The sequence below is a fragment of the Morone saxatilis genome, unplaced genomic scaffold (genome assembly GCF_004916995.1).
Source record: "Morone saxatilis isolate NCDOM2014 unplaced genomic scaffold, NCSU_SB_2.0 Contig20, whole genome shotgun sequence".
In the NCBI taxonomy this organism is placed as follows: domain Eukaryota; kingdom Metazoa; phylum Chordata; class Actinopteri; family Moronidae; genus Morone; species Morone saxatilis.
Genome location: NW_023339763.1, coordinates 16,008,783 through 16,035,032, shown reverse-complemented (window position 1 = coordinate 16,035,032; position 26,250 = coordinate 16,008,783). Strand labels below are relative to the sequence as shown.

At 40.0% G+C, this 26,250-nt stretch overlaps 3 protein-coding genes across 3 annotated transcripts; 2 read left to right on the top strand and 1 right to left on the bottom strand.

Annotated features, from left to right (window-relative positions):
* Positions 1-592: 592 nt before the first annotated feature.
* On the top strand, positions 593-8,163 carry si:ch211-284e13.4 (insulin receptor substrate 1-B). The gene is made up of 3 exons (XM_035666898.1): positions 593-941; positions 2,624-5,773; positions 8,135-8,163. The coding sequence occupies exons 1-3, from the start codon at positions 593-595 to the stop codon at positions 8,161-8,163; spliced, it is 3,528 nt and encodes a 1,175-aa protein (XP_035522791.1).
* Positions 8,164-17,745: 9,582 nt separating this feature from the next.
* Positions 17,746-21,710, top strand: slc25a15b (solute carrier family 25 member 15b). Its single transcript, XM_035665908.1, has 7 exons — positions 17,746-17,957; positions 18,779-18,879; positions 19,093-19,351; positions 19,450-19,587; positions 20,270-20,445; positions 20,662-20,820; positions 20,914-21,710. The coding sequence occupies exons 2-7, from the start codon at positions 18,825-18,827 to the stop codon at positions 21,030-21,032; spliced, it is 906 nt and encodes a 301-aa protein (XP_035521801.1). The 5' UTR covers positions 17,746-17,957; positions 18,779-18,824; the 3' UTR covers positions 21,033-21,710.
* Positions 21,711-21,889: 179 nt separating this feature from the next.
* On the bottom strand, positions 21,890-25,277 carry si:ch211-137i24.10 (uncharacterized protein LOC565274 homolog). Its single transcript, XM_035665909.1, has 5 exons — positions 24,978-25,277; positions 24,511-24,576; positions 22,907-23,040; positions 22,645-22,831; positions 21,890-22,478 (listed from the first exon to the last, which is right to left on the bottom strand). The coding sequence occupies exons 1-5, from the start codon at positions 25,152-25,154 to the stop codon at positions 22,470-22,472; spliced, it is 573 nt and encodes a 190-aa protein (XP_035521802.1). The 5' UTR covers positions 25,155-25,277; the 3' UTR covers positions 21,890-22,469.
* Between the last annotated feature and the right edge of the window lie 973 nt (positions 25,278-26,250).

The following is a 26,250-nucleotide window of genomic DNA, read 5'->3' as shown; positions in this document are numbered from 1 at the left end:
CCTGGACTCAGAACAAAATAGTCGGCGCTGAGGAGCCGGTGGGAAAAAGTATAGACATGTGCCACTGTTTGCTTGTCCTGCTCGCCATTTCCCTTGTGCCTGACCACGATAGGCGATCATGGAAACGTGCAGGAACGGATAAGCAGATAGTAGAGTTATATTTTGAAAATCGTCACCGGAAGCTCAGTTTTTATTCCGCCCGACTTGACAGTGGAGGGTATAGACCGACTGTGGGCAACCTCAGACAGGTGGAGGAGACGTCCTTAAGCAGCTGAACTGCACCGTGGTCGGACTGGGTCGGGCAGGACTGGGCTGGGCTGCAGGACGCGCAGCGGTGGACGCTGTGCACGCTCGGTGCGCGGATCCTCCTGCAGCTGCTGGATTCACAGTATGATACCAGATCCAAAACATGGTTTGGCTGATTTTCCCATCCTGAGCCTTCGCACACATGCTTGGACACTTAAATGTGGACGCGGGGAGGGCGAAGGATGTAGTTGCAATGGATTAATGAGGAGTACACATGGACTTCGATTTTTTTCCTGAGATTATTGGCTTTTGATTTTGATTTTATTTTTATCCCCCTGCCTTGGCCATGGAGAACCAAGCAGCCGAGCCGCAGAACTATGAAGATGTAGAGAAAAGCGGCTATCTCCGCAAGCATAAATCAATGCACCGGCGATTCTTCGTGCTGAGGGCGGCCTCGGAGCATGGTCCTGCTCGACTTGAGTATTATGAGAACGAGAAGAAATTCCGCAGTAAATCACCTGTGCCCAAAAAAGTCCTGAACCTGGAGACTTGCTTCAACATCAACAAGCGGGCAGATTCCAAGAACAAGCACATGATAGTCCTTTATACCCGCAGCGAGAGCTTTGCCATCGCTGCAGACAGCGAGGAGATCCAAAATGAGTGGTACCAAGCAATGCTGGACCTCCAGTGCAACTGTAAGATATGAAAAGTGTGATGTGGTTTCTGCTGCCTGTTTCTGCACCAGGCCTATCCTGCCCTAGGCTGTTTGTTCTCCATACACTATTTGGCTCGGCCATTCCCCGATTGTTCATTGCACATCACTGGCTCGGATTGTTCGCATATTTGTGCTGCAGGTCCAGTTTACCCATTGCATTTGAGTAAATCAGGCTGAGCGACGCAATTTGGACGGTGTGTTTTTAACCAAGAGGCAGGTGGATCCGACTGAACGTGGTAGACCAACACGCTATGGGCGGCATGTGCTGTGTTTGTGCTGCACAATCTCAATGCGCGTTGCTTTTATACACTTATAACCTGCGGATCATTTTCTGCCAGCCAAATATCATTCGATGCTTTAAATAACATTTATATGTAATGATTTACAGAGGATCGCCTCTCTGACTCAAATGCAGCCCGTTTCATACGACGGTGTATTTATGCATGGCGCAGTGGGCATATAGCAACCATCCAACGGATGCATCATATAGTAGTAGCCTATCGTGGTGCACTCCGCTGCAGCCTGTGTTTTTGTTTTTCTGCACAGCTCCGACTGCCGTTCGCCTAACCTACATTTGTGTTACACGGTGCTGCTGGTAGGGAGGAGATGGCATCGTCAGTGCGCTCTCACTGGAAAATGCGTTTCTGTTGGTTATCCTCGTGTTTACGTTGTTATCCTTATGCTGGAGCTGAGCACCACCACCCACCCTCCCTGTTATTCTTTGCATTTCAGTTAGTTGAGACTGATGGGCTTGCCCAGCTTTAATGTTGTCATTTTGTGTGGAACCCCAAATAGATTCACATTAGAGTACAGACCCCCATTTTGTCGAGATTGTGTCTCAGGGAGAGCCACAATAAAAATAAAAAAGACAGTTTTTTTTAATATACATTTCCTTTTATTGTGTACCGGCTCATAATGTGCATAGGGACGCACAAATGGCGCTTGAAACACATTAATATATATGTTATAGTGATTCCCGTGGGGATCATCTCTGATCAATTCAATATTTTTCTTGAGGATGAGAGCAAACCACTACAGTTGTTCAGTGAAGATAACCGTGACTGTGTGACTGTGTGGCAAGAACCCCCCCCCCACACACACACACAAACAAATCAATTATTTCTCCGTAATTTGCCATGTGATTGGCATTGAACTGAACTATGATGCATTATTTCACAACTGAGAAGACTTAATGAAGAGCTGTATCTTAATAGTAATGGTGATGAATTAGCAGCAGCACAGTTGCTTGGCAGACACAGTAGTGATTCCAGCATGTAGCTGTTTCCTAATGATAGAGAAACATAATGTAACACTGGTTACTCTTTGCCTTAACTATAAAGTTGATAGTTACTGTATTAAAACTACTATCTTATGTAGTTCTTTATCTACATTGCAGAAGAGAATACAAATATGTTTATATATGAAGTTACCATTAGTTAACTCGTGCAAATTCAATAAGCCTGAGAAACTTAATAAAGTAATCCACAAAATAAATCTCATTTTACAATATATGTCAATATATATGACTTAGTATTGTCACCTACACTGGTTTGTTATTTTGGCTTTGTTTCAACCGGTTCTGTGTTTTTATGTATGTTTGATGTGTTAAGTCATTCACTGCCTTAATTGTTTTTTTTAATTTATTCTTTATTGTTTTCCTAGGTAAAACTCCTGAAGACTACGGCAGTAGCGGCGAGTGTAGCTCTCCGTCTCCTGTTCCAACCTTCAAGGAAGTATGGCAGGTCAAGGTTTGGCCTAAAGGTCTTGGACATGCCAGGAACTTAGTGGGCATCTACCGGCTGTGCCTAACTGACAAAACAGTCAACTTTGTCAAACTCAACTCTGATGTGGCAGCTGTGGTGTTGCAGCTGATGAATGTTCGCAGGTGTGGCCATTCAGAGAATTTTTTTTTCATTGAGGTGGGACGCTCAGCGATTACCGGCCCTGGAGAGTTCTGGATGCAGGTGGATGACTCTGTGGTGGCTCAGAACATGCATGAGACCCTGCTGGAGGCCATGAAGGCCCTAAGTGAGGAGTTCCGTCAGCGCAGTAAATCTCAGTCTGTGGGAACATCGTGTGGAGGTGGTACTGCTTCAAATCCCATCAGTGTCCCGAGCCGCCGTCATCATCCGAATCTGCCGCCAAGCCAGGTGGGCTTCTCCAGACGCGCCCGCACAGAGACTCCTGGAACAGGAGGCAGCAGCACAAGCACTTCACCTACATCACGCCACGGATTCCCGAGGGCACGAACTGCCAGCATTGGGGCCAGGTCGGAGGAGGGCGGAGCAAGTGCCAAAGGGACATGGGCCAGCTCCAGCCCGAGTCTTAATGGTTCCTGCTCAACTACGCCAACACTGAGGCCCAAGCCCACCAGGGCCCCAACTCCTGCTAAGATTACCCTCAGCCTTGCACGTTACACGCCTAATCCTGCTCCCTCTCCTGCGCCGAGCCTGTCCTCTAGCTCTGGTCATGGCTCAGAGTGTGGCCTAGTGGGGGCGGCGGTGGGAGGAATGACAATCTGCTCCTACCCTCGTGTTTCTCAGCGAGTTTCTGTTTCAGGTTCACCGAGCGACTACGGCTCCTCAGATGAATATGGCTCAAGTCCTGGGGAACACTCTCTGCTTGTACCCAGTCTGTCGGGACATCATGTACATGGAGAAGGCTCCTCCAGCTATATAGTGATGGGACAGCGAGAGGGTCTCCTTGGTTCCCATCATCGCTCAAAAGGCAGACGGATACTGCGGCGCGCATCCAGTAGGGAATCTGAGGCAGAACGCAGACTGTTAAGCAAGAGGGCTTCCCTACCTTTGGCAGCACATGAACGACTGACCCCACACAGAAAAGATGAAGATGATGAAGATGATGAAGAATATGCCATCATGTCGCAGAATGCTAACCGAGAGAGAGCTGATTTGCAGCATGGATCAGGGGCTCTGGCTGTTGGGGGTGGGCAGCATGATGTAGTAGGGGAGAGTAGGAAGAGGGCTGATAAAAGCAGGGGGGAAGTGGACGCAGGAGCAGCTGTGGATAGTGGCTATATGTCAATGTTGCCTGGAGTGACATCTCCTCCTGTTTCACTCTCTCTTTCGATAGGTATGTCAGACGCCGGTGCTAAACCTGGGGCGGATGATGAGTATATGGCCATGACCCCCAACAACAGTGTGTCCCCCCCTCAGCACATCCGCCAGCCCAGCTCAGAGGGCTACATGGTCATGTCTCCCAATAGTAGCAGCTCCACAGACTTGCACGGACTGGGCATGTGGGATAGCAGGGCCAGCATGGAGAGCCGGGCTGCCAGTGATTACATGAACATCTCACCTGTCTGCAGCCGCTCTGCCTGCAGCACACCACCTTCCCACCCCGAGCAGCACCAACTGCAACCAAAAATGTTCAATTCCTACTTCTCCCTGCCACGAGCTTATCAACATACTCTCTATACTCGCTTTGAGGAGGACTTAAACAAAGGGGAAGGAAAAAAGGACAGCAGTGGGCACGATAGTCCTGGAAGGGGAGGGGGAGTGGGTTACAGCAAGAGAAACAAAATTGCAGCGGGCTCTGCAGGAGGCTGTCAACTCTCCATGTCTTCCTCTTCTTTCTCCTCCAGCTCAGCCAGCAGTGAAAGCCTGGAAGACAAGTCCATATCGGCAGGGAGAGGGTTAAGTTTACTAAGAACTGGAGCAGATTACAAGAGTGCGGGAACATGCACAAAAGAGGGGCGTCACCATCAAAAACGGGGATCAAGTAGTAAGAGCCCAAAGCAACAAAGGAGGGGTCGTCCCCTCAGCGTGTCTTCAGACATTACTAAAGCGAACACCCTGCCCAGGGTGAAGGAGAATCTGCTGCCATCAGTGTCTCAAAACGTTGGTGAGTATGTCAGTATTGTGTACAAGGAGGACAATAAGTATGACGGAGGACGACGTGTGGGGCCTAAACATGGACAACCTGTGATCCATGGAACCCTCCGGCCCTTAAACCAACCACTCCTCTGCCACGATAATCCTGCTGTACTTCCCCGCAGCTTCTCCGCTCCTTTGTCCACCTCTGCCGAATACGTGAGCATGGACTTAGGGAAGACCTCAACGCCCCTGACTCCTCTTAGATCCACATTCAGCACCCCACAGGGTCCACCAGCTGTTGCCCCCAAGGCCCGACATGAACATGGCATGTCCTCTTCTCTGGCAGCAGAGGGAAATGCTGGGTACAGAACAAAAGTAAAGATGGCAGCAATGCCAACAGACACCCCTACTCCATTTATGGACAACAAAGGTTCGGGCCCCAGCATTTCAGCAAGACCTGTCCACTCTGGTCAACCCTTATCCATGGAGCAGGAGACAGCCTTGGGCTTTTCCCCAGTCAAGTCCTTCCAGTCTCCCGAGCGGAGCAGCAGATTGGTCCGAGGTGACCCACAGGGACGGCAGAGCCACCGCTCAGACACATTTAACTCACCTCCCTCCCTACCACGCCACCCACCCTCTTCTACCTCCCTCTTCCCGGAGGGCAGCCAGGCAGCGAGCCATCGGCACGGTTTGGATTGCTCACCGTGGGAGAACAGGCAGGCAGCTAGTTTATCTGCCACACCTCCACCACAAGCCTCCACCTCATCTGCTGAACAAGGCCTTAACTATATTGACCTTGACTTGGCCATTAAGGAGAGCCCTCAAGCTGGAGTGGAGCGTACCTCTGCCGCCTACAACATCGGAGGAAGCGCTATGGGCAGTAGTGCTGGCTCCAGCCTCAACACTTATGCCAGTATTGATTTCTATAAGTCAGAAGAACTGAGAGCACATCAGAACAGTAGAAAGGATGGTCAAGGTAAGCGCTACTGCAAACCCATCTTAAAATATCTATTAAACAATGGGTGGGTAAAGAACATTTTAAGAATATCTGAGGCACATTTTGTTCCAAAAAATCCAGAGATAGCGTCTTTTATGAGATCATAGTTTGAGACATCATGCATAAGGTTGCGGTATCTGTTGTGGCACCTTCATTTATTCATCTTCTAGACCAACAGGTTGCTGTCAGTTCTAGTCTCACAACTAAAACATGCAGTGGTTACTACAGCAAACAAGGGAGAGGGCAAGACAATATCTACAAGGCTACTTAACATTTATTAACATAGCAATCGTTGAAATAATTACAATGTTATTATAGTATAGAGCATATTTCAAAACTGTGATAGAATTATTTCTCCTGTGATGTCTGAAATTGGAAATTGAAAGGTTATATTAGAAGGAAAACACACTTTACGACCAAAGACTACCCAAGTGTCTCAATCCTCTTTTTCGTTCAGTAGAACCAGTTTAATTCACTATAATTATTTGACTTTATCAAGAATTTGGATTACAAACATTGTTTACATCTGTTCATTGTCTGGAAATAGCACATTTTCAGCAGAGCTGCAACGGTTAGTCGATAGGAAGAAAATTAATCAACAACAATTTTATAATTGATTGATTGTTTTAGTTGTTTTTCAAGCAGAAAACCCATCAACATCTCTCTGGTTTTAGCTTCTTACATGTGATGATTTGTTGCTTTTCTTTGTCATAATAATAATACGAATGTCTTTGTTTTTTGGACTGATGATTGGATCCATTTTTTTCTGGCATTTTAAATACCAAATGATTAATCAATTAATCAAGAAAATAACTGACAGATGAAATAATATTGAAAATGTCTGTTAGTTGTAGCCCTAATTTTCAGGATTTTTAATTTATTAATCACCAAACAGACTGAGGACTGAATGTTGCTTTTTTATTCAAGATGCAATGTCACTGGAGCTGAAACAATCAGTCGATTAATCCATTAGTCGATTAACAGAAAATTCATCTGAAACCATTTCACCACAAGTGAAAGTGAAAGAAATGTTTCAAAATAGGTGAAAAGAAAAACTAGATAATTCCTGGTAATATTTGTCTAGCTGGATGTAAGCTGTTTATGTGATGTGCATAATCCACAGACAAAACTCATGTCTGGATCTTAGTCATTCCTTTTCACTCTGCTTTTCATCCTTTACTGATGTGTACCTTTGCTTCAAGCTGGAGGGCAGCACCGTGTTTCCAGGCTGTGGGTTGTCTGTAGAGTCTCTTATTATCACAAGTGGGTGTTCAGAGAGCAAAGCCAATTGATTTGTCTGCTGGTAATGAGCCATTTCACATAAATGGAGGTAGAGAGGACAGAACACGGGCCAGGTGTTTATGTTCGTGTGTGGGTGGGTGGTATCGGCTGCAGCTCTGAAGTTTCCCTCACATTGCCCAGATGACAGTTATTTAATGGTTAATGTTGGTGGCTGAAGTACATTTTTGATGGCTGCACACTGAAATACATAAGAGATCCATTGCGTCCACGTGTCAAGAAATAAAAGCTGCAAGAGGCAGTATTGTAAAATGTAAATATACAGGTAAATATAAATATTAATCAGAGGACTAAAAAGGAACAAACAACTTGTGCACCTTATTTATTCGGAGCAGCTACGACATTTGCATGATTGATTCATCTAATGCCATACGTGTACATGTATAATCATAATAATTGCCTAATTATTTCAATTGGGGATGGTTTAACATGCATAGCAAGGAAAGAAGGCTCTGTTAATATTGTGTAAATTACTCTTTCATGTAATTTTTCACACTGCGGTTAATGATTGAATGTGCGTCTCCTACTATAAGCTACAATGTTCATCCCGCTTTCATTAACTGCAGCCATATTCCAATAATGGAAGTCAATATATGAAGCTTGGATATAGGGAGGATGGTGGCAGCACTGCAGTTAATAAAATCTCAAATAAAAAGGCTTGGTTCTCAAATGTCCAATCAACACTCAAATAATTCTGCAAATATCACATTACTCCACCTGTTTTAATTACGTGTGTTAATAAGATGCTCAAATTAAAGATATTAGAATTAGATTAAAATGTTTATTTGCTTCCCTTGATTTATCTGCAGCATGGTCACATGTGCTTTATGAGCAAAGTGTGAGTGCTCATGTGGCTCTGCTGACACTAAAAGTTAATCTGGTTACTGTCTCAGCAAGATGCAAAGTCTGATTCATTGATGTAACTTAAACCTTCCAGGCTGTTGTGATGTTTGTAAATAATTAATTATCTTTATTTGATACACTCACAGCAATGTGAGTAGTCATTTGTGTACAACACTACAACCCACCTATGTTCTATAGTGCTGAAGAACTTCATACACTCCGTGTGAATGTGAACCAGACAGCATCTGCACTAAAATTGTAAATATACAAGGGAACTCATTGCCATCAGCTGGTTGGAGTCAATAATTGGTTGATGGTGCAAGAGGTTAAACTGACTCAAACTACATATAGATAAATCAGCCCTTTTTTCTGAGCGTCCCTTACAAACAATGGTTATTTTTTAATCAAGTTATAAGGCTTAATCTTTTTTATGTAGACCTTAAGAGAAAAAAGTCTTTGTAGAAATGATCATAGCCCAGGTGTTTGCTTGCTGCCACTGATTTTATTTTGCTGACATGTTCGGAACTAGAGCAGTGAGCCCTTTGTGTTGTTTAGGTGGCTCATTAAAAAAAAAGAAACAGTGCAAAATCCCTGGAACTGATAAGTCTGACGCAAACACAAGACACATAATATTGACATCTGCAACAGTCTGCATGAGACTCAAATCTGAAAATCCTTTAAGAAAGATATCCTGCGTCATGTGATATTTACCCAAGCAGTCAGCAGGAGCTCTAGGTTCAACAAAAGCAATATGCTTTGGAGAATAAACTGCTTTACCTTCTGGGGAGACTTAAATTAGATTTACTATGACATATTATGTAAACTATAATAATGGATAATGCACTAACACTATTAAAAACACAAATTATTGTAAAGATGGATGATTTAAATTCCTGCCTGCTTTTCGATTCTTTTCTTGCAGATTGATCTCAGTCTCTTCGTCTTGGATCCAAGCATGACGCCTGTGTGACAGCTCCACACTCAGTCTGTGAGGGGACACTCGGCGGCCCGATCTGTTGCCACAACAGAACTGTACACTGGAGCCTGAACACTGAAAACCCTGGAAAACTCATCCTCATCCCGTCTGCTGTTTTCAGTCAACCAAATGTGTGCCAAACACACACACACAAACACACATACACACACACACGCACACACACAACACAGGGTAAGGAAAAGGTTTTGTTTTTGCATTTATTTTGAATAAAAATGACATCTGATTATCATTTAATTTAATATATATAAAGGATAACAATTTGATACATGATTGTGTATGAGTTCTCAGGTGGCCATTATGTTGATCGTGGTGGCTCCATCACACATTAACAATCATGCAGGCAACGTCATAGATTAACAAGGCTTTCAGGGAATCACATAAGTGGTAGAAAAAAAGTCCATCTGTTTATCTTAATTTAAAACACATTGGCTTGTGATTGGAGAAATCTGTTGACCTCTCGTAAATCAAGGCTCAAAAGTGGCAGCTCACACAGTCTCGGCTGCATTCTCAAGTGTTTATTTAATGGGTTCAATGGCAAACTTGAGTTTTTTAGTATATCGTCACATCATCCTTTTTCCATATTTGATAAGTTAAATGATCATCAGGTATCATTTTGAGTCAAAATAAGGAAATACAGCCTGGCAGTGGTTTCATACACTCATACACGCTGTCACTGTAAACATATTTGGTTTGTTATATACAGTTGCCTAAAAAAGCCTTTATACTTCTTGACCACTTTTCTAGTGCTACTGAGGGAATTCAAAACGTGCTTAAAGTACAATTTTTTAAATTGGGAATGAAATTACAAATTAAATTTAGATATAGTTTTTATGTTTTCTGTCAGTTTTTCACACATGAAGAAAATTGTTACATACACATCTTATGCAATCTTTGTGACATACACAGGAGTTTAAACTATATTTAATTCCATACAGTATGATTACAATTTCATTTTCACATTGAAGTTGGCATCACATTGTTGTACTTGTGCACAGAGCTGATATTTAGGTTGTAGTTGAGGGACAAGAACAGTGGCTTTCATATAAAGTTGTAATGCTGTAATTCCGTGTTTTTTTCCCACACAGTGTTATCCCTAAAGCTCCAGCTGTTTATACAGCCCCAGCTTCCATTATGCATAAACTAAACATGTGCTGTCATGTCCTATAGCTGATTATCAAATGGTGCCAAAATGAAAGTTTAGACAATACATCTCAGTGGTATTTTAAGATATTTGATGGATTGACTAAGGCTACATTAACACTGCAAGCCTAAGTGCTCAATTCTAATGTGTTGCTTATTTTTTGTTTGGTTGTTCACATTACTTTTTAAATGTGGCTCATATCAGATTCCATTCTAAACAGATCACAGTCCTGACCCGCATGATGAACGCCAATCTAGAGTGATGTAAAGTCTGTGAATCAGTGAATTCTGATATGACTGTTCACACTGAGGTCTGACCTGTATCTGATTTAGACCACGTGGCTCAAATCAGAATTGAAAACATCAGATTAGATCTGCGTCACATATGAGCGAAAAAAATCACCTATCTGCCCGGTATGCTAACGTTCAGTAACTGCAGCTAACAAACAAACAAACAAACAAAAAAGTCAGTTCAGTGGGCTCACATATGCTGTATTTATGCTGCAGGGAAAAGTCAGATGGAAGCCACAGCTTTCATGCAAAATGACAGCATTTTTGGGAAATTATTTATGCCACATAGATCTTGTAGAAAAGCAGGCACATATATACACAACAGTGCATTTATTTAATAATCACAGTATGCAACATTGCATAAAAATGGCCAAATTAACATAACATTCTTCTGCTATGCATGTAAACAGCTTAATCAAATTGGCTTCAAACATAATGCATTTTGAACCAATGTGTAGCACAGAATCTTTGAAAAGTGTAAATACTTTTTTGGCAACTGATCTTTTCTATTATAACTGTATATTATACTATAGTATATACTACAGTATACAAGTAGAACGACAGAAGCTATAGTACATACTGTAGTTTGTTTTCAGTTAACACAATTCTAATATAAAGTTACACATTACAATGGTATATAAAATATACAGTATACATATAATGATTAATACTATATAGCCTAGATATCTATATACTCTTTTATAAAGTGCCTCATTTTTGATTGTAGCTGTTTTTACACAGGTAATCTTAAAATGGGTTGTGAAAATGGAAAAAAAAAGTGTTGTCTCTCTCCTGAGTCTAAATTGTGAACATGTTGATCTTTACAGAAGACAAACCGGAAACTTCTATTGCTATCAGTCAGCCATAATCAAATTGCCTTACTGTGTTTATCAGACACATGGAAAAAAAAAATCTCATTTTTATTTTTGCAGTGCCTAACACTATTTCAGCCACAATGTAAGCACTCGCTCGCTCTTTTGTTTGGCTTCGTCAAGCTGAGGTTTGGCCAAAAAAAAAAAGAAAATCTAAAAAAAAAATCATCTCTTTCTCTCAGTATTTTCACACCCTGGGACGTATCCACTTCAGGCCCTACTGTCTGTTGTCATTACTCCTGTTCGCTACCAACCAGCCACTTGTTCAGTGTAAAAGCTGGCGGGCTGTTGCGAATGGGACACCCCCCTCCCCCCCTCCCTCATCTGAAGCAGCAGATAGCTCACAGAAAGAAATATTAAGAAATAAATGTCGTACATGAATAGATTTTAATGTCGAATCATATTTTTAATAACTGTATGTATTTCAACTTTCCGTTTTTTACTCCAAGAAGAATACAGTGGCCAGTGTCATGTAAATAAAACAAGTTGTCCACTGATAAAACAGAATCTTACGCACTATTAGACAGAAAATTAAATACGTACACTAATTTATTTGCAGTGTATTTTAAACCTCAAAACAAATGTGAAAGAAGGTGTTTTTTTCTCGTAGCTGACTGTTATCTGGGCTAAAACAGTATTAACATGCTTGTGTATTGCTCTTATTATTTGGATGTGGATTATCTGGACGTGGATTCAGTTCCCAGAAGGTGTGAATAGTGCTACTTCTCTCTCTTTTTTCTCTCCACGCTCACACACAGGACTTGGTCTAAACTATGACACAGTGCCGTTCCTGCTCACACTCATTGCTTTCTCTTTTATTCCATTTAAACATTCTGCTGCTGTCAAACTAATTGCCAAAAAATACAGACTGACAACAATTCAAAGGTCCACTACAGTATAAAGATAATTTGTAGTGGACGCACACAAAATCAGGCATAGATCTGATTTAGAAAAAAAAAAAAAAAACTCACCCTTTCACTTGACAGCCATTTGGCCAAAAAATAAGTTCCTAAAATTTAAATGGAGTTTTTTAAAGCAGTGTTTTTCTTAAGGTAGTGTGACTTAATAGTTTATGACTGGTTGTGTACTGTTTCCGGAGCCGCTGGTGGAGAGTTTGGATATGTTGTGACTTGAGTGATACTGTACATTGAATCAGGATGTGTTAATATAAAAAATGGTTGTGGTGTCGCAATGCCAAACACTAATTACAGTGACCAAACTCTTTTCCTCCAGGGCTCTGGCTGTGTGTATACAGGGTACAAACGAAGAAGGCTTTCTTGATGTGTTTTTGACACTGGTAGCTTTTCCCACATTTAGATTGAGTTTTTATTTTTCACAGGGCTCTGGTTCGCTAACCAAATAGTTTTGACCCTGTTGCAGATATTAAATGCCTAACTGCACTCGCACGCTATTAAAAACAAATTTGAGTGTTGTAATCCTAGAGGTAAAAGGTGCAGATACTCCTCGCTGACTGACTCGGCCCTCAACTCACATCTGAAAGGACATTCAAGTGCCTGGCTGTGATTACTGGTCATTTATCAGTTATGTTTGAGTTATCTCAATGCATAGCTAGAAATTCAAACCAGCTCCTGGAAAAAAAAACAAGTCTTCCACACATTTCTTTAGTACTCAGTTGGAGATGTGTGCAACACCTGGCCCACATTTCCTTTGCAAAGGACTTGTCTCTGGTGCCAAAGTTTTATGTGTGAATGGTGATTTCTGAGCTTCACACTGTAGATCTGTGACCATGCAGCGGTTGAGGACCTCTGACACCGAACCAATGAAAAAAAATCTGGTTTTTACAAATTTGTGAGGCACTTATTAGTCACTGTTTTTAATCCTATGAAGTAAAAAATGTATATTGATTGAGCACAGCCCACTACTGCCAACAGTTTGTGCTCAATACTGAGAACTTTATTGCCAAACTCTTGTATAACAAATCCATACAAACACATGGACTAGTTCCACTTTTATAACTTGTGTTACTCTTTTGTTGAAGTGATCTTTTATAATCTCTTTGTTATTCCTTCGGTGTAACTCTTCTAATTGGGGGGATTACTGAGATTCTCTGACTGTACCTCATAATCTCAAGTTCGAGCAGACGTAACAGTTGGTAGTAAAGCCCCTTGGAGAGTCTGAGAAGGGTTCAGGATATTACTGACGTCAAATAGGAGGAAGGCATAAATAAAAGCTGCAGATTATATCATTTAATGTATTGTGTATTCAAAACTAACAGTGTGAGGCTCTCTGCAGTGTTTCCATTCTCATGACATACGGCGGTTGTACAAAAATGCTTCTCATCTACGAATCATCAGAAGTATTTTGGCTTAATGAAATGCAGAGACTTATGTTGTTTCCTCAGAATATTTTGTAACAACTTGTTGACAACGAGGCACATAAATTGCTCACCAGACTCTAACTGTGGGAAATGATACTGTATGTACAATCAGGATAGCAATTATAATTACAATGGAAAGAGCATTGTATGTATTTTAAAGCTATTGATACTACTTTGATAATGATGTAAAATGCAAAAAGACTGAACAGGAACTATAGGTATGTAAAGTATACTGTGTATAGAGGAGTTTGCTCCAGGGGAGGGTTGGGCATGGGGTTCATTCTGTTCATGGCAAAATTGTTTAAAACAGAATATTGATGATTCTTGTCTGTGATGTAGACAACGTCAATGTTTTTTTTTTGGATAAAAGGCAAAGTGATATGAAAAAATTTGTGTCTTTTATTGACTGCAGGTCTAAAATTGATGCCGTTAGACAAGTGAGTCTAGACTGCTGTAAGCCATCACTGAGTTCTTAGGGATAAGCCTGTGGACAGAGGGCACATGTATTTAATCCCAGGCTACTCTGGGGAAACAGATGGTATTTTGGCAGCATTTAAGTTAATAGGTAAATAACAGCAATGTGACTTTTTGGGTATTTCGTTGTTTGTGTAGCATATTTTTTCATTAAATCACCAGTCTACATAATACATGGGGGGGATGAAAGGACTGGTATATTACCAGCAGTGGAATGTAACTAAGTACATTACGTTTATTACAAGAATTTCCATTTCCTGACACTTCTGCTTCCACTTCAAGAACATATTAAGAACTTTTAAAACATGAAGCAGTCTGACTACAGAACACAAAAATTAAGCTAAAACAGTTAGTCTGTTAATCAATTTGTTGATTCATCAATGATCAAAACAATCAGCAACTGTTTTGGGAACTGATTAATCTTCTTTTCCATGAAAAAATGTCCCCAAAAAGCTTTTCAAAAGACAATTTACTGCATTTACTTGTCTTAAATTGAAGTAAACTGGATCAAATTTGGGCTGTTGGTCCATTTGAAGGTGCCACTTTGAGCTCTGTTGTTCTGTATTTGTGACTAGAATATAGAATAAATGGATTAATCCAGAAAATAAACAGCAGACTAATCCATATTGAAAGTAATCATAAATTGCAGCCCAAAATAAAAGAGTTGAGAATTAACTTCGCCTCAAAAATGCTGCCTAAACAAATATATAATAGTATACATATAGTATATCATTAGGTAACTACATACACTCACAGGGGCCATTGAGTATTTTTACTTTTGATACTTTAAGTAAGTTTTTCTGATAATACTTTTTAACTTTTACTTGTAATGCAGTATTTTTTTCAGTAGTATCTGAATATTTGTTACTTTTTCTAAAGCTCAACATTCTCTCTCTTCTTTTTCCTACAAACACGACACAGAAATGAAAGAATAATCTAATTAAGTTTTTACAACGTTTGACAAGTGAAAAACAATTAAACCTAACAAAGAAATACTTTTTTTATATCTAAACTCTTTGTAAATTTAATTTAATCCTCCTATATAGTGACTCATATACTCTAGACAAAACAACTCTTTTGTGGTTGTATGATAATTCCCATCAGGACTCCATAGGTTGTAATGTCAGTACTGTGGACAACAGCCATGCAGAGGTGGTAATAAGTGACTTTCATTGATTAGCCACATCATTCACATTAAACCAGTTCAACGTTTGTTTTTGAAATCCTCCATTCGACAGTTCCATCTGAAGTTCATAAGATTATTATTATTATTATCAAACCAATGACGTTAAAGTACAGAGTGAGAACATTCATTTACCATAATTTTTTGCAAAAGATGTTTCCAGCTGATGGCATTCGGTCTTTTGATAGTCCATTTAACCAACACCTGGTAACACTTGTGCTTTTTCTGCTGTGTATGTCTGCTGTGAAAAAGGCCGATTATTACTAGCACCTTTGAATAACCTGGTTTGTGACTTTCAACCTCATCTTAGAAGTCCATATTGGAATAACACCATATACACAAGGTCAAACCAGGGATCTGGAGTTTGAGAATTTAAGACCCCCACAGAAAGTCTGTTCCTCAAATGTAACATTGCAAAAACTGCAGGTGATATTGTGTCCAAAAGTACAGTACTGAGCTTTTAATAATGTTTACCATGCGTTCAATAAGTACAACTCACTTGAGAGCTATTATTTATTAGGAAATGTATTCATTTATAAGCTAACCGATATATCAGCAGCAGGTAAGTGTCTATTACAAGCACTTTATACGAAAGACAAGAGCAACCAGAACGTTAGCCAATACAGAAGAAACCCCCACAGCAGCTGTTAACTTCAGCTATAAAGTTCACAGTACAAGAGCACATTAAAACACTGACCAGAGTAATGAGTATCATAAAGTCATCAAAACTTTGATGACTAATATCACTACGGTCTTATAAAGCACTGTTGCAGAAGAGTTTTCAACACTGGGCACTATGACTGACTGAGCACATGCGCTCACACATGAGCTGTGTGCTGATCTGCATGAGGGAGGGAAGGGAACGTGCTCTCAGACACCCATAATGATAGGTAAGATAATTATGCACAAAGCTGTGTATGAAGTTGAGAGCGCAGAACTCCCCGGGCGGCTCTGAACGAGAACAGCACATTCCGAGAAGTTCTTCTATTTATAATAAAATCATGTTTGGATTATGTCTGGTGTACTTGTTGGCTAAATACTTAATAACTGTTTCTGCCAGGGTTTTTGTAAATATTAAACAGGGCCTGGTTTCATCTTTCAGCCTCATTGGAAAATAAAAAGTGTATCACATCTGCACTGACTAAAGGTCACTTAATGAGTGTTTAGGAGTTATCACAGGCCTGAAAGAAGTAGGAGGAAAAGAAAAGGAGTGATCCTCAAGGCTTAATCACACCATCATGTTGTAAATATGTTAAAATAATAGTTCTATTTCCTGTTGTTTGCCCTGATCTAGAAATATGTTAATGAATTTAATTCCTTTAAAAATACAGGAATGTCATGTGTATTTGGAATTAGGTTGACACTAAATTATTAGATGCTGTTTGGAGCGAAGTAAGTGACTTTACTCGACGTTGCTTGTTGTTCATGTGGGGGGTTTGTATTCAGGTCTAACCAAGAAATAACGGAGACACACAATGTTCTAAATTTATTATTTTAAAGAGAAAAAAAAGTTTTTTAACCTGAATTTGAATCTACAGCACAGCAATGATATTGGATATGATATTGGAATTTAAAAAACTCAAAATATTTTTTCGCAGCAGGTGTGTTAAAAAGATTGCAAAAGTCGCAACTTTTTAAAGGCAATGTCCTTGGGTCAGGGATAGGAAAAGATTTCTTGAATAACTGATTTTTTTTTCAAAAGTAAAAATGAACCAGCAGGCGGTGCTGTCACAATCTTCTAAGGAGATTTTTATTTTGAAACGCAAACAAGAATGTGAACCGGAAGCTTTACTAACGTTCATGCGGCTTCATGTCATAGATCGTAAATTGAGATGTTTATTGTGCCTATACATTTGTTTCTGAAGGCTAGGTTACATTTTATTCAACAGACACTACAATATATTTTCTGATTGAGGTAAAACAGGAGAAAAGGCACAATGACCTAATGGTTTCTCAATTCTTCCTAACAACGTGCAAATTACAGCAAATGTGTAGTTTTGCATGCAAACGTATGCGTTCATGAATTCATTGATTGTTGATTGATTCACTATTCAGTACACACTTATTGAACCGTACATACAGTTCATATGCATTTAAGTTGTAATGTAGTTGTGTAATTACACACCACTGACCATATTTGGGACTCTGGTAGGTCTTGTGGGTCTGGGTTTGTGTTCAATAGCCCCCCCCCCAACAGGAGATAACCTTCATTAGTTGGCATATTGCTGCCCTCGATTGAGTCGTAATATTTTAACTGTGCTATCCAAATAAAGATGTATAACTCTATCTCGACCTTCAGAAAAGGCCCCTGTCGGTGCAGCTGCTGCAGCTTTAAACACAAGCATAAAAACATCCCAGGGACCCAGAGTACAACCTGAGCCCTCTGTCAAATGTATCCGCCACCTGTTCAGTAGAAATCAGAAATGTCTCCACACCTGGAATTTGGATCGGAGTGAGACGTCCTCCTCTTCTCTCTTGTTCATGAAACAACCTCTATCTCCTCCTCCTCCTCAGCACCATTATCACTGATGGTCGATCCATTCATTGACCACAGTGGCTGACCACACGGGGCTTACATGTTGCAGATGAGATAACATTAGGGTAAACTTTGGATGTTTGACCCGCTGCTATAAGTGAGGACTGTGTGCCATATGTGTGAGACACAGACTGTAACGTTAGCTCACCCGCAGCGGCACTCCGAGTCCAACCCGTCGCTCTCCTCTAAGGTCTGTACTGGGAATATACTTTATATAATATACTGTTCATTTCCCTCTTTTAGACTTACACACTTTAACATTTGGCTGAACAGAGGAGAGTAACTTTTCCTCTTGTTTTCGACACTAACTCAACCTACGAGTATCGCTACATTAGGATGTTGTTACTACACATTTTAAGTTTCCTGTTATAGAGAAACGCTGTTTTGGCATTTTACTCTTTTTATGTGTCTAAACGACGATAAAAGCTTATATGTCCTTCAGCCGTTTTGATGTATTAAAATATATTTGAATTATTTTGTATGTATAAAGAGTATTATATCCCCCTCTTGTGGTCAACCCGTGTCCTGTCCGGTAATAAGAGTACATTACACCAGCAGAGACAGTAGGAATACTGCTGCTCATATTGTGCTTTAGTAAAGAGAGGACACAGTTAAACCTGGAGTGTTTTAGGTTAAATTAAAATATTGTAAATGACAAAATAAAGAAATACATTTCTATTATCTAATGCTTAGTGAAGTGGCTTCTACCCTTGCATTGTATTATATATACACAGCTTTCCTGTGTCCTTACAAACCCATTCTGAGCTCACTGTAAATAATTACTGTTGCCATAAATGAGGGCAGGTTTTATTGTAGTAAACTTTAGCCGCTGCCTGTCCCGGGCCTCCCTCTGCAGGAACACACACAATCACTGTGTCAGGGTAGTATTTAAAGAAACAAATGGCTCATTGCATTCAGTGTATAGTAATTAAAGTGCTCTAATAAAATGTAGGGGTGTGTGTTGTGAGTGACGTTAGGAGGTAAAGTGTCATTTATTTGTTATTTTACCAGGTAGCTGAGGGAAAGGGAAACCTCTTCTATCAACTTCTTGGACGTCATGGCCCCACACCCGGTGGTCCAGGCCATTATTGACCTCTCCGCAGGAGCCATTGGTAAGAGTGCGACTCACTGGCTGTGTGTGACGTAGCAGGAGATTTTGATGACTGCTGTGTTTTTCCGGCTCGTTTCTCTCTGTTTTCATTGACTGTTTATACTGCTCAGCAGAGTGGAGCCCGCTCTGATTCTTATCTCTCTTCACAGCACATATACTTGAACACATGATTTTCCTGTAGTTTGTTGACAGTTTTCTGTCTTTCTTCTCCAAGGGGGGGCTGCATGTGTCTTCAGTGGGCAGCCTCTGGACACAGCAAAGGTCAAGATGCAGACCTTTCCTACGCTGTACCGGGGTTTCATCCACTGCATCTCCTCCACCTACAAACAAGTGGGCCTGCGAGGCCTGTACCAGGGCACCACGCCAGCACTCATGGCCAACATCGCAGAGAACTCTGTGCTCTTCATGAGCTACGGCTTCTGCCAGCAGGTCATCCGCTTTATGGCTGGACTGCACAGTGAGGCGGTGCTGAGGTAGGAGGGGGGGTGATGTTAACCAGGCTGTGCTTCTTGTTAACATGAAGCCAAAGTAAGATCGCCAACGGTCTTCTGTTTATCCTTCCCTGTTTCAGTGACACGCACAAAGCCTGTGCTGGCTCCGTAGCATCCATCTTCTCCTCGCTAGTACTCTGCCCCACTGAGCTTGTCAAGTGTCGGCTGCAAGCCATGTATGAAATGGAGGCATCAGGCAAGATTGCTAAGAGCCAGAAGTAAGTGTTTGTTTGTTTTTGTTTTTGTTTTTTAAATGACGTTGTTTATATGTAGAAAAATTACATTGATACATCTAAACCACCATAATACAAACTCAAATTACTTGATATATAATAAGTTAATATTTAGGAACTAAAATATTGACATTCAAAGAACTAAAAGTAGTTTTTTCTGTGACATATTGTATTCGTATAGTCATATTTTTTTTAAATTGCTCTAAAATAGAGATTTGGTAACAGACTCAGAGAGGTGAAACGGAAGAAATGTGGATATTTTACCAACCTGAAAACAAATCCAACCTAAATTATTCCTAAGTATTTGTGTAAAATTTCAAGACATTTCATACTTACTCTGTTTATCTCAACCACATACTTTATATGTGCATTTGACAGCACGATTATTGATGATACATTCATTATTCATACATTTTATTTATAAAACACTGACTATTCAGTAGTAATTCAGAGAATCCAAAGACGTCACTGCTCAATCCCTTCCCTGCAGGATGGGTGTGGACATTAAGGGGATTTATAGTTCACATGCTCCCCAGAACCACAAACTCATTTTTGGTAGTCAATAATAAAACTGCAGTAGTTATATGGTTATATTTTTCTGAGTTAGTGTTGTAATGTGTGCGCATTGACCGAGCCATACTTTCCTCTGCTCTCTCTCTCTCTGAAGCACAGTGTGGTCGGTGGTTAAATCAATCATGAGGAATGAGGGACCGCAGGGCTTCTTCCAGGGCCTGACCACCACCATAGCCAGAGAAGTCCCGGGTTACTTCTGCTTCTTTGGTGCCTACGAGCTCAGCCGCACCACCTTTGCGGAACACATGAAATGTGAAAAAGACGACATAGGTACAAAGAAAAAATCCATCATTCATATAGGAATTTTTAGATCTATACTACTACAATGAATTACTAATGTTACAGTTGTTGGACTAAAATATGGCACAGCAGTTATGAGATTTATGTTTTCCTCTTCATTCGCCCATATTTGCTTTCACCTCCCACGCATCTAACATACATTGTCATTGTGTTAGTGTGTAATGAGTGTTACTGTGTGTGTTGAAGGTGTGGCTCCTATCGTGTTCAGCGGAGGCTTGGGGGGTGCCTGCCTGTGGCTCGTGGTCTATCCTATGGACTGCGTCAAGTCTCGGATCCAGGTCATGTCTATGACGGGCAAACAGGGAGGGTTCTTCAAAACCTTCATGACCATCGCTCGTACTGAAGGTAGGCACAAGTTGGGTTTGATGTTTCTATTGCATTATCAAGCAGAATATCATTTAAATGATAATCATACATTTGCTGTTTCCCTTTGTTTAGGTGTGAGGGCTCTCTACTCTGGTCTGACCCCCACCATGGTCCGCACCTTCCCTGCTAACGGAGCACTGTTCCTGGGTTATGAGGCCAGCCGGAAGCTCATGATGAAGCAGTTTGACTGACGAAATATGCACGGCACAAATGAACGACTGGTGAACTGGAAGTGAACTATATAGCCATATAACCTCATCCAAACTCCAGTTGAAGCGTTGAAGCTTATTATGTATGGGATGTGGTTTTTACCATTTCCTGCTTTTGTTAACATTACCTAAAACTGCCACACTCCATCTCTCTCACTATTTACATTGTTTAAATCCTAATTTATTTTCTAGATTTAAAGATTTAAATATCATTTGTTTTTAACACTCCAACAACACTACTGCCGACTTAAAACGTAAACACGTATATGAGGAAGGTATATGTGTAGCACAGTACTGAGCAATCTTATTCAGCCTCCAGTTTATTGTTTTGTGTCTACCTCAACAAAGTCGTATGTGCACAGAAATGCAATTTTCTGCCAGTTATTTCAAATCACTCTTTACTTACATGTGTAAGGAAACAGTTAGATTGAGAGGTTGTCTTGATTGCACAAAACCTTGTTTTAGCTCACTACACGAAGATTTTATTTAAAAAAAAAGGCATATATTAATTCATTTAAGCTGTCTATAACGTGTTTTCACTTATGGAATCATTCTCAGTTCAGTATGAGCCTCAGTTTTCTGATCAAATCTTTGCTTATTTAGTTAAAGTGACATTCTGGTAGCATATATGCTAAAACATTTGCTTACTTTTCAGTCATAAAGGTTTCATCTGTCACAGTCAGCAGGTGTTTTTGTATTTGAGCCTAATCTTATTCCATCGTACTGTTTTTGTATTGACATGTGATATTCCACCCCTGTTGTGATGATGTTTCCATTCTTTTGAGACTCAGTATTTGCCTTTTAATTCACCACATTTTGCCTTTTTGTTGTGTAACCTTTATTGTTCTGTACAAGTCAATGAGAAAATAACAGATGCCTCGTCAAATGTGCCATTTGCACACTTTATCCATGTGCAGGGTTTTTTCCCAGTGCTTAGTAGTTGGCAATTCAGCTGTTCATTGAGAAATATAGGTATTTTAAAATGCTAATCATTTGAGATGACACTGAAATGTTTGTACAGATATCAATCCTGATATTCTCTGTAGTAATACAACCTACATTAAAGGTGTCATTAAAGTACAATTTTGTCCTGTTTTTTATCCTACTAGTTAAGTACAATACACCAAAAGGTTAATATTATTAAACATAAGTTAACAACACAGAGCTGCAGCAGTGGATTGGTAGCTTATATTTAAAACCAGTTTATTTCCAATGAACAATATAATTAGCATGAATGATTAACTTAATACGCAAAGTTTCTGTGTTTTATAATGAAATGTGAAAGTATGTGAAACAAACATAAAATGTATAAAAGTCTGTTGTCAGAGAAACAGTTTTCTAGTGAATAATTAATGCAGTTGCAGCCAGGACCAATGCTCTCAGTCTTCCAGCAGGGGTCACCAGTCAACTGTCAGGAACTCACAGTGGCTGTAAATAAACAAACACCAAAAACCAGAGAGGGAAAGAAGTTAGGTTTTCTGATTGCATATCTTATCTGAGGAATGTCTCTAGATTGAGATATATAAACAACACATAAATGGACCGTGTTTTCATTTCTTCCTATTTATTTCACAAAGGCTCAGCTTCATCTTACCCCTTTATTGTTGCAGGTTCCACACAGGCAGCCGAAGAGCCCGTTGATCATCTGAATGGCACAGAGAACCAGCTGCAGACAGCTTGTGGCCAGCAGAGTGGCAAACAGACCAACGTTGAACTGCACAATGTTCTTAGGCTCTGTGCATTTTCCCCACGTTGTGTTGTCGGTCAGGTAACTCGGGTCACTATGCGAAAGAGGAACTTTTATGAATGATCAGGGCTTTAGAAGCTTGAACAGTTATCATCAGAAAGTTCCTCACCTTTCTTTAAAAGGTGTCATCCAGATCAGGATGACTTTGCAGAGGGGCCCATTTTGCAACCCGAGCACTGCCACAATGAAACTGTACAGGGCACCAGCCACTCCCACTGCAGCAAATGCAATTGATAAGAACATCTACAGCAGAAGTTAAAGGACAAGGTCAAACACATTTCTGTTGCAGTTAAAGACATTCATACTGAATTACTCCCCATTCCTCATCTGTGCCTACCTCCACCCCCACACATTATTTTGTGCTATTGATAAATTAGGTATTTATGTGTTTAAGGAGGAACAGGCTCTTAGTTGTCCGCTGACATTTTTCACCTCTCGCATTCCTGACATTTACTCTGACAAACTGACTCACAAGGTAAACTAAACCAAACATGCTGAGACATAATTTACATCAGCCTGTTAGAAATTAGTATATTGAAAATTAAAGTGGCTGTCACTTTAATTACTGTAATTCTATTGTCATACTCAGGCCCTTGTTGCTGTAACTTGGTGACAACCTGAAGAAAAATCCATTAACAGGAATACATTTCTGATCTTGGTGTTATTTAAAAAAAGTCATGTGATAGTTTGTATCAGCGGCACTGGGCGTTTAAAACACATTTCAAACAGCCTTTTGCACATTTTAATATTTTTCTGGGATCCAAAACAAGAGATGAAGCAACTGAAACTGATGGTTTCATAATTTATTACACTGTGTGTTATCTTATTACGGAAGCATATTGCATTCACTTGAAAAAAAAAAGTACTTTTTCTGAGTAATTTTTTTCCCTCCTGTTTGTCTGAGTAATTATTTTCCTTTTTTTCAAGGGGCGGTAATTATCCTTTCCTTTTTTTCGGGTTGAATGTTTTTTTCTGAATTACTCCTGCGAGAACCTCCAACCTGCAAGTGACTCCCATGGACCTATGGTGACTCCCATATGTATATCTATGGTGACTCCTGCCCGCACCTACATGCCCCACCTTCAGTCCACAAACTAATGATAATACCATCTATGTGACTTAAAGACAGGACTATCTCCCAGTGTAAACCCAGGTCAAAGTAAAACTTGATTGAACTAACAAAGACGGGTTATGTTTGTTTCCGTTAAATCGAGCTTTCAATAAAGTAATGAATGCGTCTATTGTTTGTTGCTCTCTAAACGCGGAAAAAAAATAGTCCGAAAAACAGAAGAAAAAAAAAATATTCAGAAAATCTGAAAAAAACCTCTGAAAAACCAACCATAAAAATAAATTACTCAGAAAAACACAATTACTATAATATTTCAAGCGAATGCAATACGCTGCAGTATTTCTTATCTATCCAAGCGGTATAATTTATTTTTAGTAAATCCTAAAGTCAGTGTAACTGGCCTCCCTTAAACAGTTGAATTTGGCTTAAATGTAACTTTGCAGTAAAAGGTTGAATGATACAACTATAAAAACATGGTTGAAGTCTTAATTTCATTTGTTGAACTATGATCATGCTTCTATTTCTTTAATTTGCATATATGGCAGCTGCAGTGTAGTTTTTAATGTTAATCATTTAAATATAGGTCAGGCCTCAACTTTCACTGAGCACCTGAAAAGTCTCATTTGTAGTTCTCAATGACTCACCCCACAGCGGTTCCCACAGCACCCCTCTTTTCCAGTCAAGTGGATGTAAAGTGCTGGGAGCAACACCTGCGGTAGGACAGATAAGTTGACAGGAGTTAATATTCAGTTTATTCAATTCAGCAGTTTCACTTCATCTTAATAACTCAAAGCTTGTATGTTAAAATACTTTGTGAAACATTACAGGAGTCAGGAATACCTCTCCGGGCTGCATTAAACTCATTAGAAGTTTGAAACTTTGCTTCAGTCAGAATTAAATGTGTCTACTGAGAGTCTCATACAGCACATAATGGTGAGATGATCCCTCATTAAAATTGAATATACAGTATGAAGCCAGTATTTTTTTTTGTTTTAGCTTAACAGAATTCCCATTTTTTTCTGAGGCTGCACATATTTCAGAGAGGAATTTACAGCAGCTTGTAGTCCAGAGTCACGTCCTTCAATATCAGGCAAGAGAAGAGACAACTTACCATTAAACCCCCTCCAACGAGCCCCCCCATGTATTTCACCTCCTCGGTAATATGTCCATCTTTGGCATACTTGACGTCCCCAGCAGGAAAAAACAGCACTATGTTACATATGATGGATATGAGTGCTAATGGGTACAGAGTAACAGCAATGCAACGGGAACATTTTCCAGTACACATGTTGTCAGAGTGAAAACAAACTAACTGCTAAAACCTGTTGTTCCGTATGTTCAAGATAAGATCAAATCTTTCCTGTTTTTACAGACAAGCTCCACTTGCTACATACCCAAAAAGGGGATGTATTTCCACCAGAAGCAGTGACTAAATAGTCTACTGTGAGTGATTTTAGGATGTGGGAGGTGTAATGACAAGTAGATAACATGAACAAACAGAGCTTGGGATAGGCTGTAGTAGTAACTAAGTAAGTATGTGACTCATACCATGGTATATTTGGGAGACAATGCTTGTTTTGTTGAGTTAGATAATGTGTAGATGCACTTTTTTTGTGAAATAGGTAAATGCAGTCAGGTAATCTGAGTCAGATGTGTTATTGATGATCACATCACTGTTAGTTATGTTGAGTTTAGTGATCAGCCGTCCAAAATAAGTATTATTGTAGTTAAATCTCAGTTTCTTGTATGCTGTTGTAATATATTCCCACTTAGTGCTGCTAGATGGAGAGACATTTTTAACCCCACCTATAACATACAGTATTGTATTGACACAGTGACTCCAGAATCAAGGCACGGTTGGACTTTAGACCTGTGGCAGCATGCTTGGTAAAGCAAGAACAATGTGTCATTGACATCAACTGCAAAATGTTGACAAATGACCACACAGTGGATGGTTAAACACTGACCGGACAGGCTACATTTTTTAGTTTCTCCACTGAACATGATGACTGCAGTTGTTTCTACGGTGTTTCAATACCAAAGAAGAAGCAGAAGAAAACCATGTTTTCCAAAACATGTGTTGTCTCCAAGCAACACATAGGTGAGGCAGTCTTCCTCATCAGTGATTAAAACAGCAGATCCACAACAGAAATAACTCATTTCCTTTTCCTTCTTACTGTGATAAAGATAACACAGATATTTAGAAGAGGAAACACAAATGCAGAAGCAGTGCATATCATGTGTAATACAGTTTGTGAAAAAGGCCCCATCTGGGGGTGAATTACCCTTTAATTTAAAATTTTCAATTCAATTCAATTCAATTTTATTTGTATAGTGCCAATTCATAACAGAAGTTATCTTAGGGACACTTTTCAAATAGAGCA

What these genes read in the sequence shown, in the direction of transcription:
- si:ch211-284e13.4 (XM_035666898.1), top strand. Translation starts at nt 593, where the DNA reads ATGGAGAACCAAGCAGCCGAGCCGCAGAACTATGAAGATGTAGAGAAA. An exon ending in GCTGGACCTCCAGTGCAACT is followed by an intron (nt 942 to 2,623) that starts GTAAGATATGAA and finishes TTGTTTTCCTAG; the next exon opens with GTAAAACTCCTGAAGACTAC. An exon ending in CAGTAGAAAGGATGGTCAAG is followed by an intron (nt 5,774 to 8,134) that starts GTAAGCGCTACT and finishes TATGTTCTATAG; the next exon opens with TGCTGAAGAACTTCATACAC.
- slc25a15b (XM_035665908.1), top strand. Translation starts at nt 18,825, where the DNA reads ATGGCCCCACACCCGGTGGTCCAGGCCATTATTGACCTCTCCGCAGGA. An exon ending in CCTCTCCGCAGGAGCCATTG is followed by an intron (nt 18,880 to 19,092) that starts GTAAGAGTGCGA and finishes TTCTTCTCCAAG; the next exon opens with GGGGGGCTGCATGTGTCTTC. An exon ending in CACAGTGAGGCGGTGCTGAG is followed by an intron (nt 19,352 to 19,449) that starts GTAGGAGGGGGG and finishes TCCCTGTTTCAG; the next exon opens with TGACACGCACAAAGCCTGTG.
- si:ch211-137i24.10 (XM_035665909.1), bottom strand. Translation starts at nt 25,154, where the DNA reads ATGTGTACTGGAAAATGTTCCCGTTGCATTGCTGTTACTCTGTACCCA. An exon ending in GCTGTGGGAACCGCTGTGGG is followed by an intron (nt 23,041 to 24,510) that starts GTGAGTCATTGA and finishes CTTCTGCTGTAG; the next exon opens with ATGTTCTTATCAATTGCATT. An exon ending in ATGACACCTTTTAAAGAAAG is followed by an intron (nt 22,832 to 22,906) that starts GTGAGGAACTTT and finishes TCTTTCGCATAG; the next exon opens with TGACCCGAGTTACCTGACCG.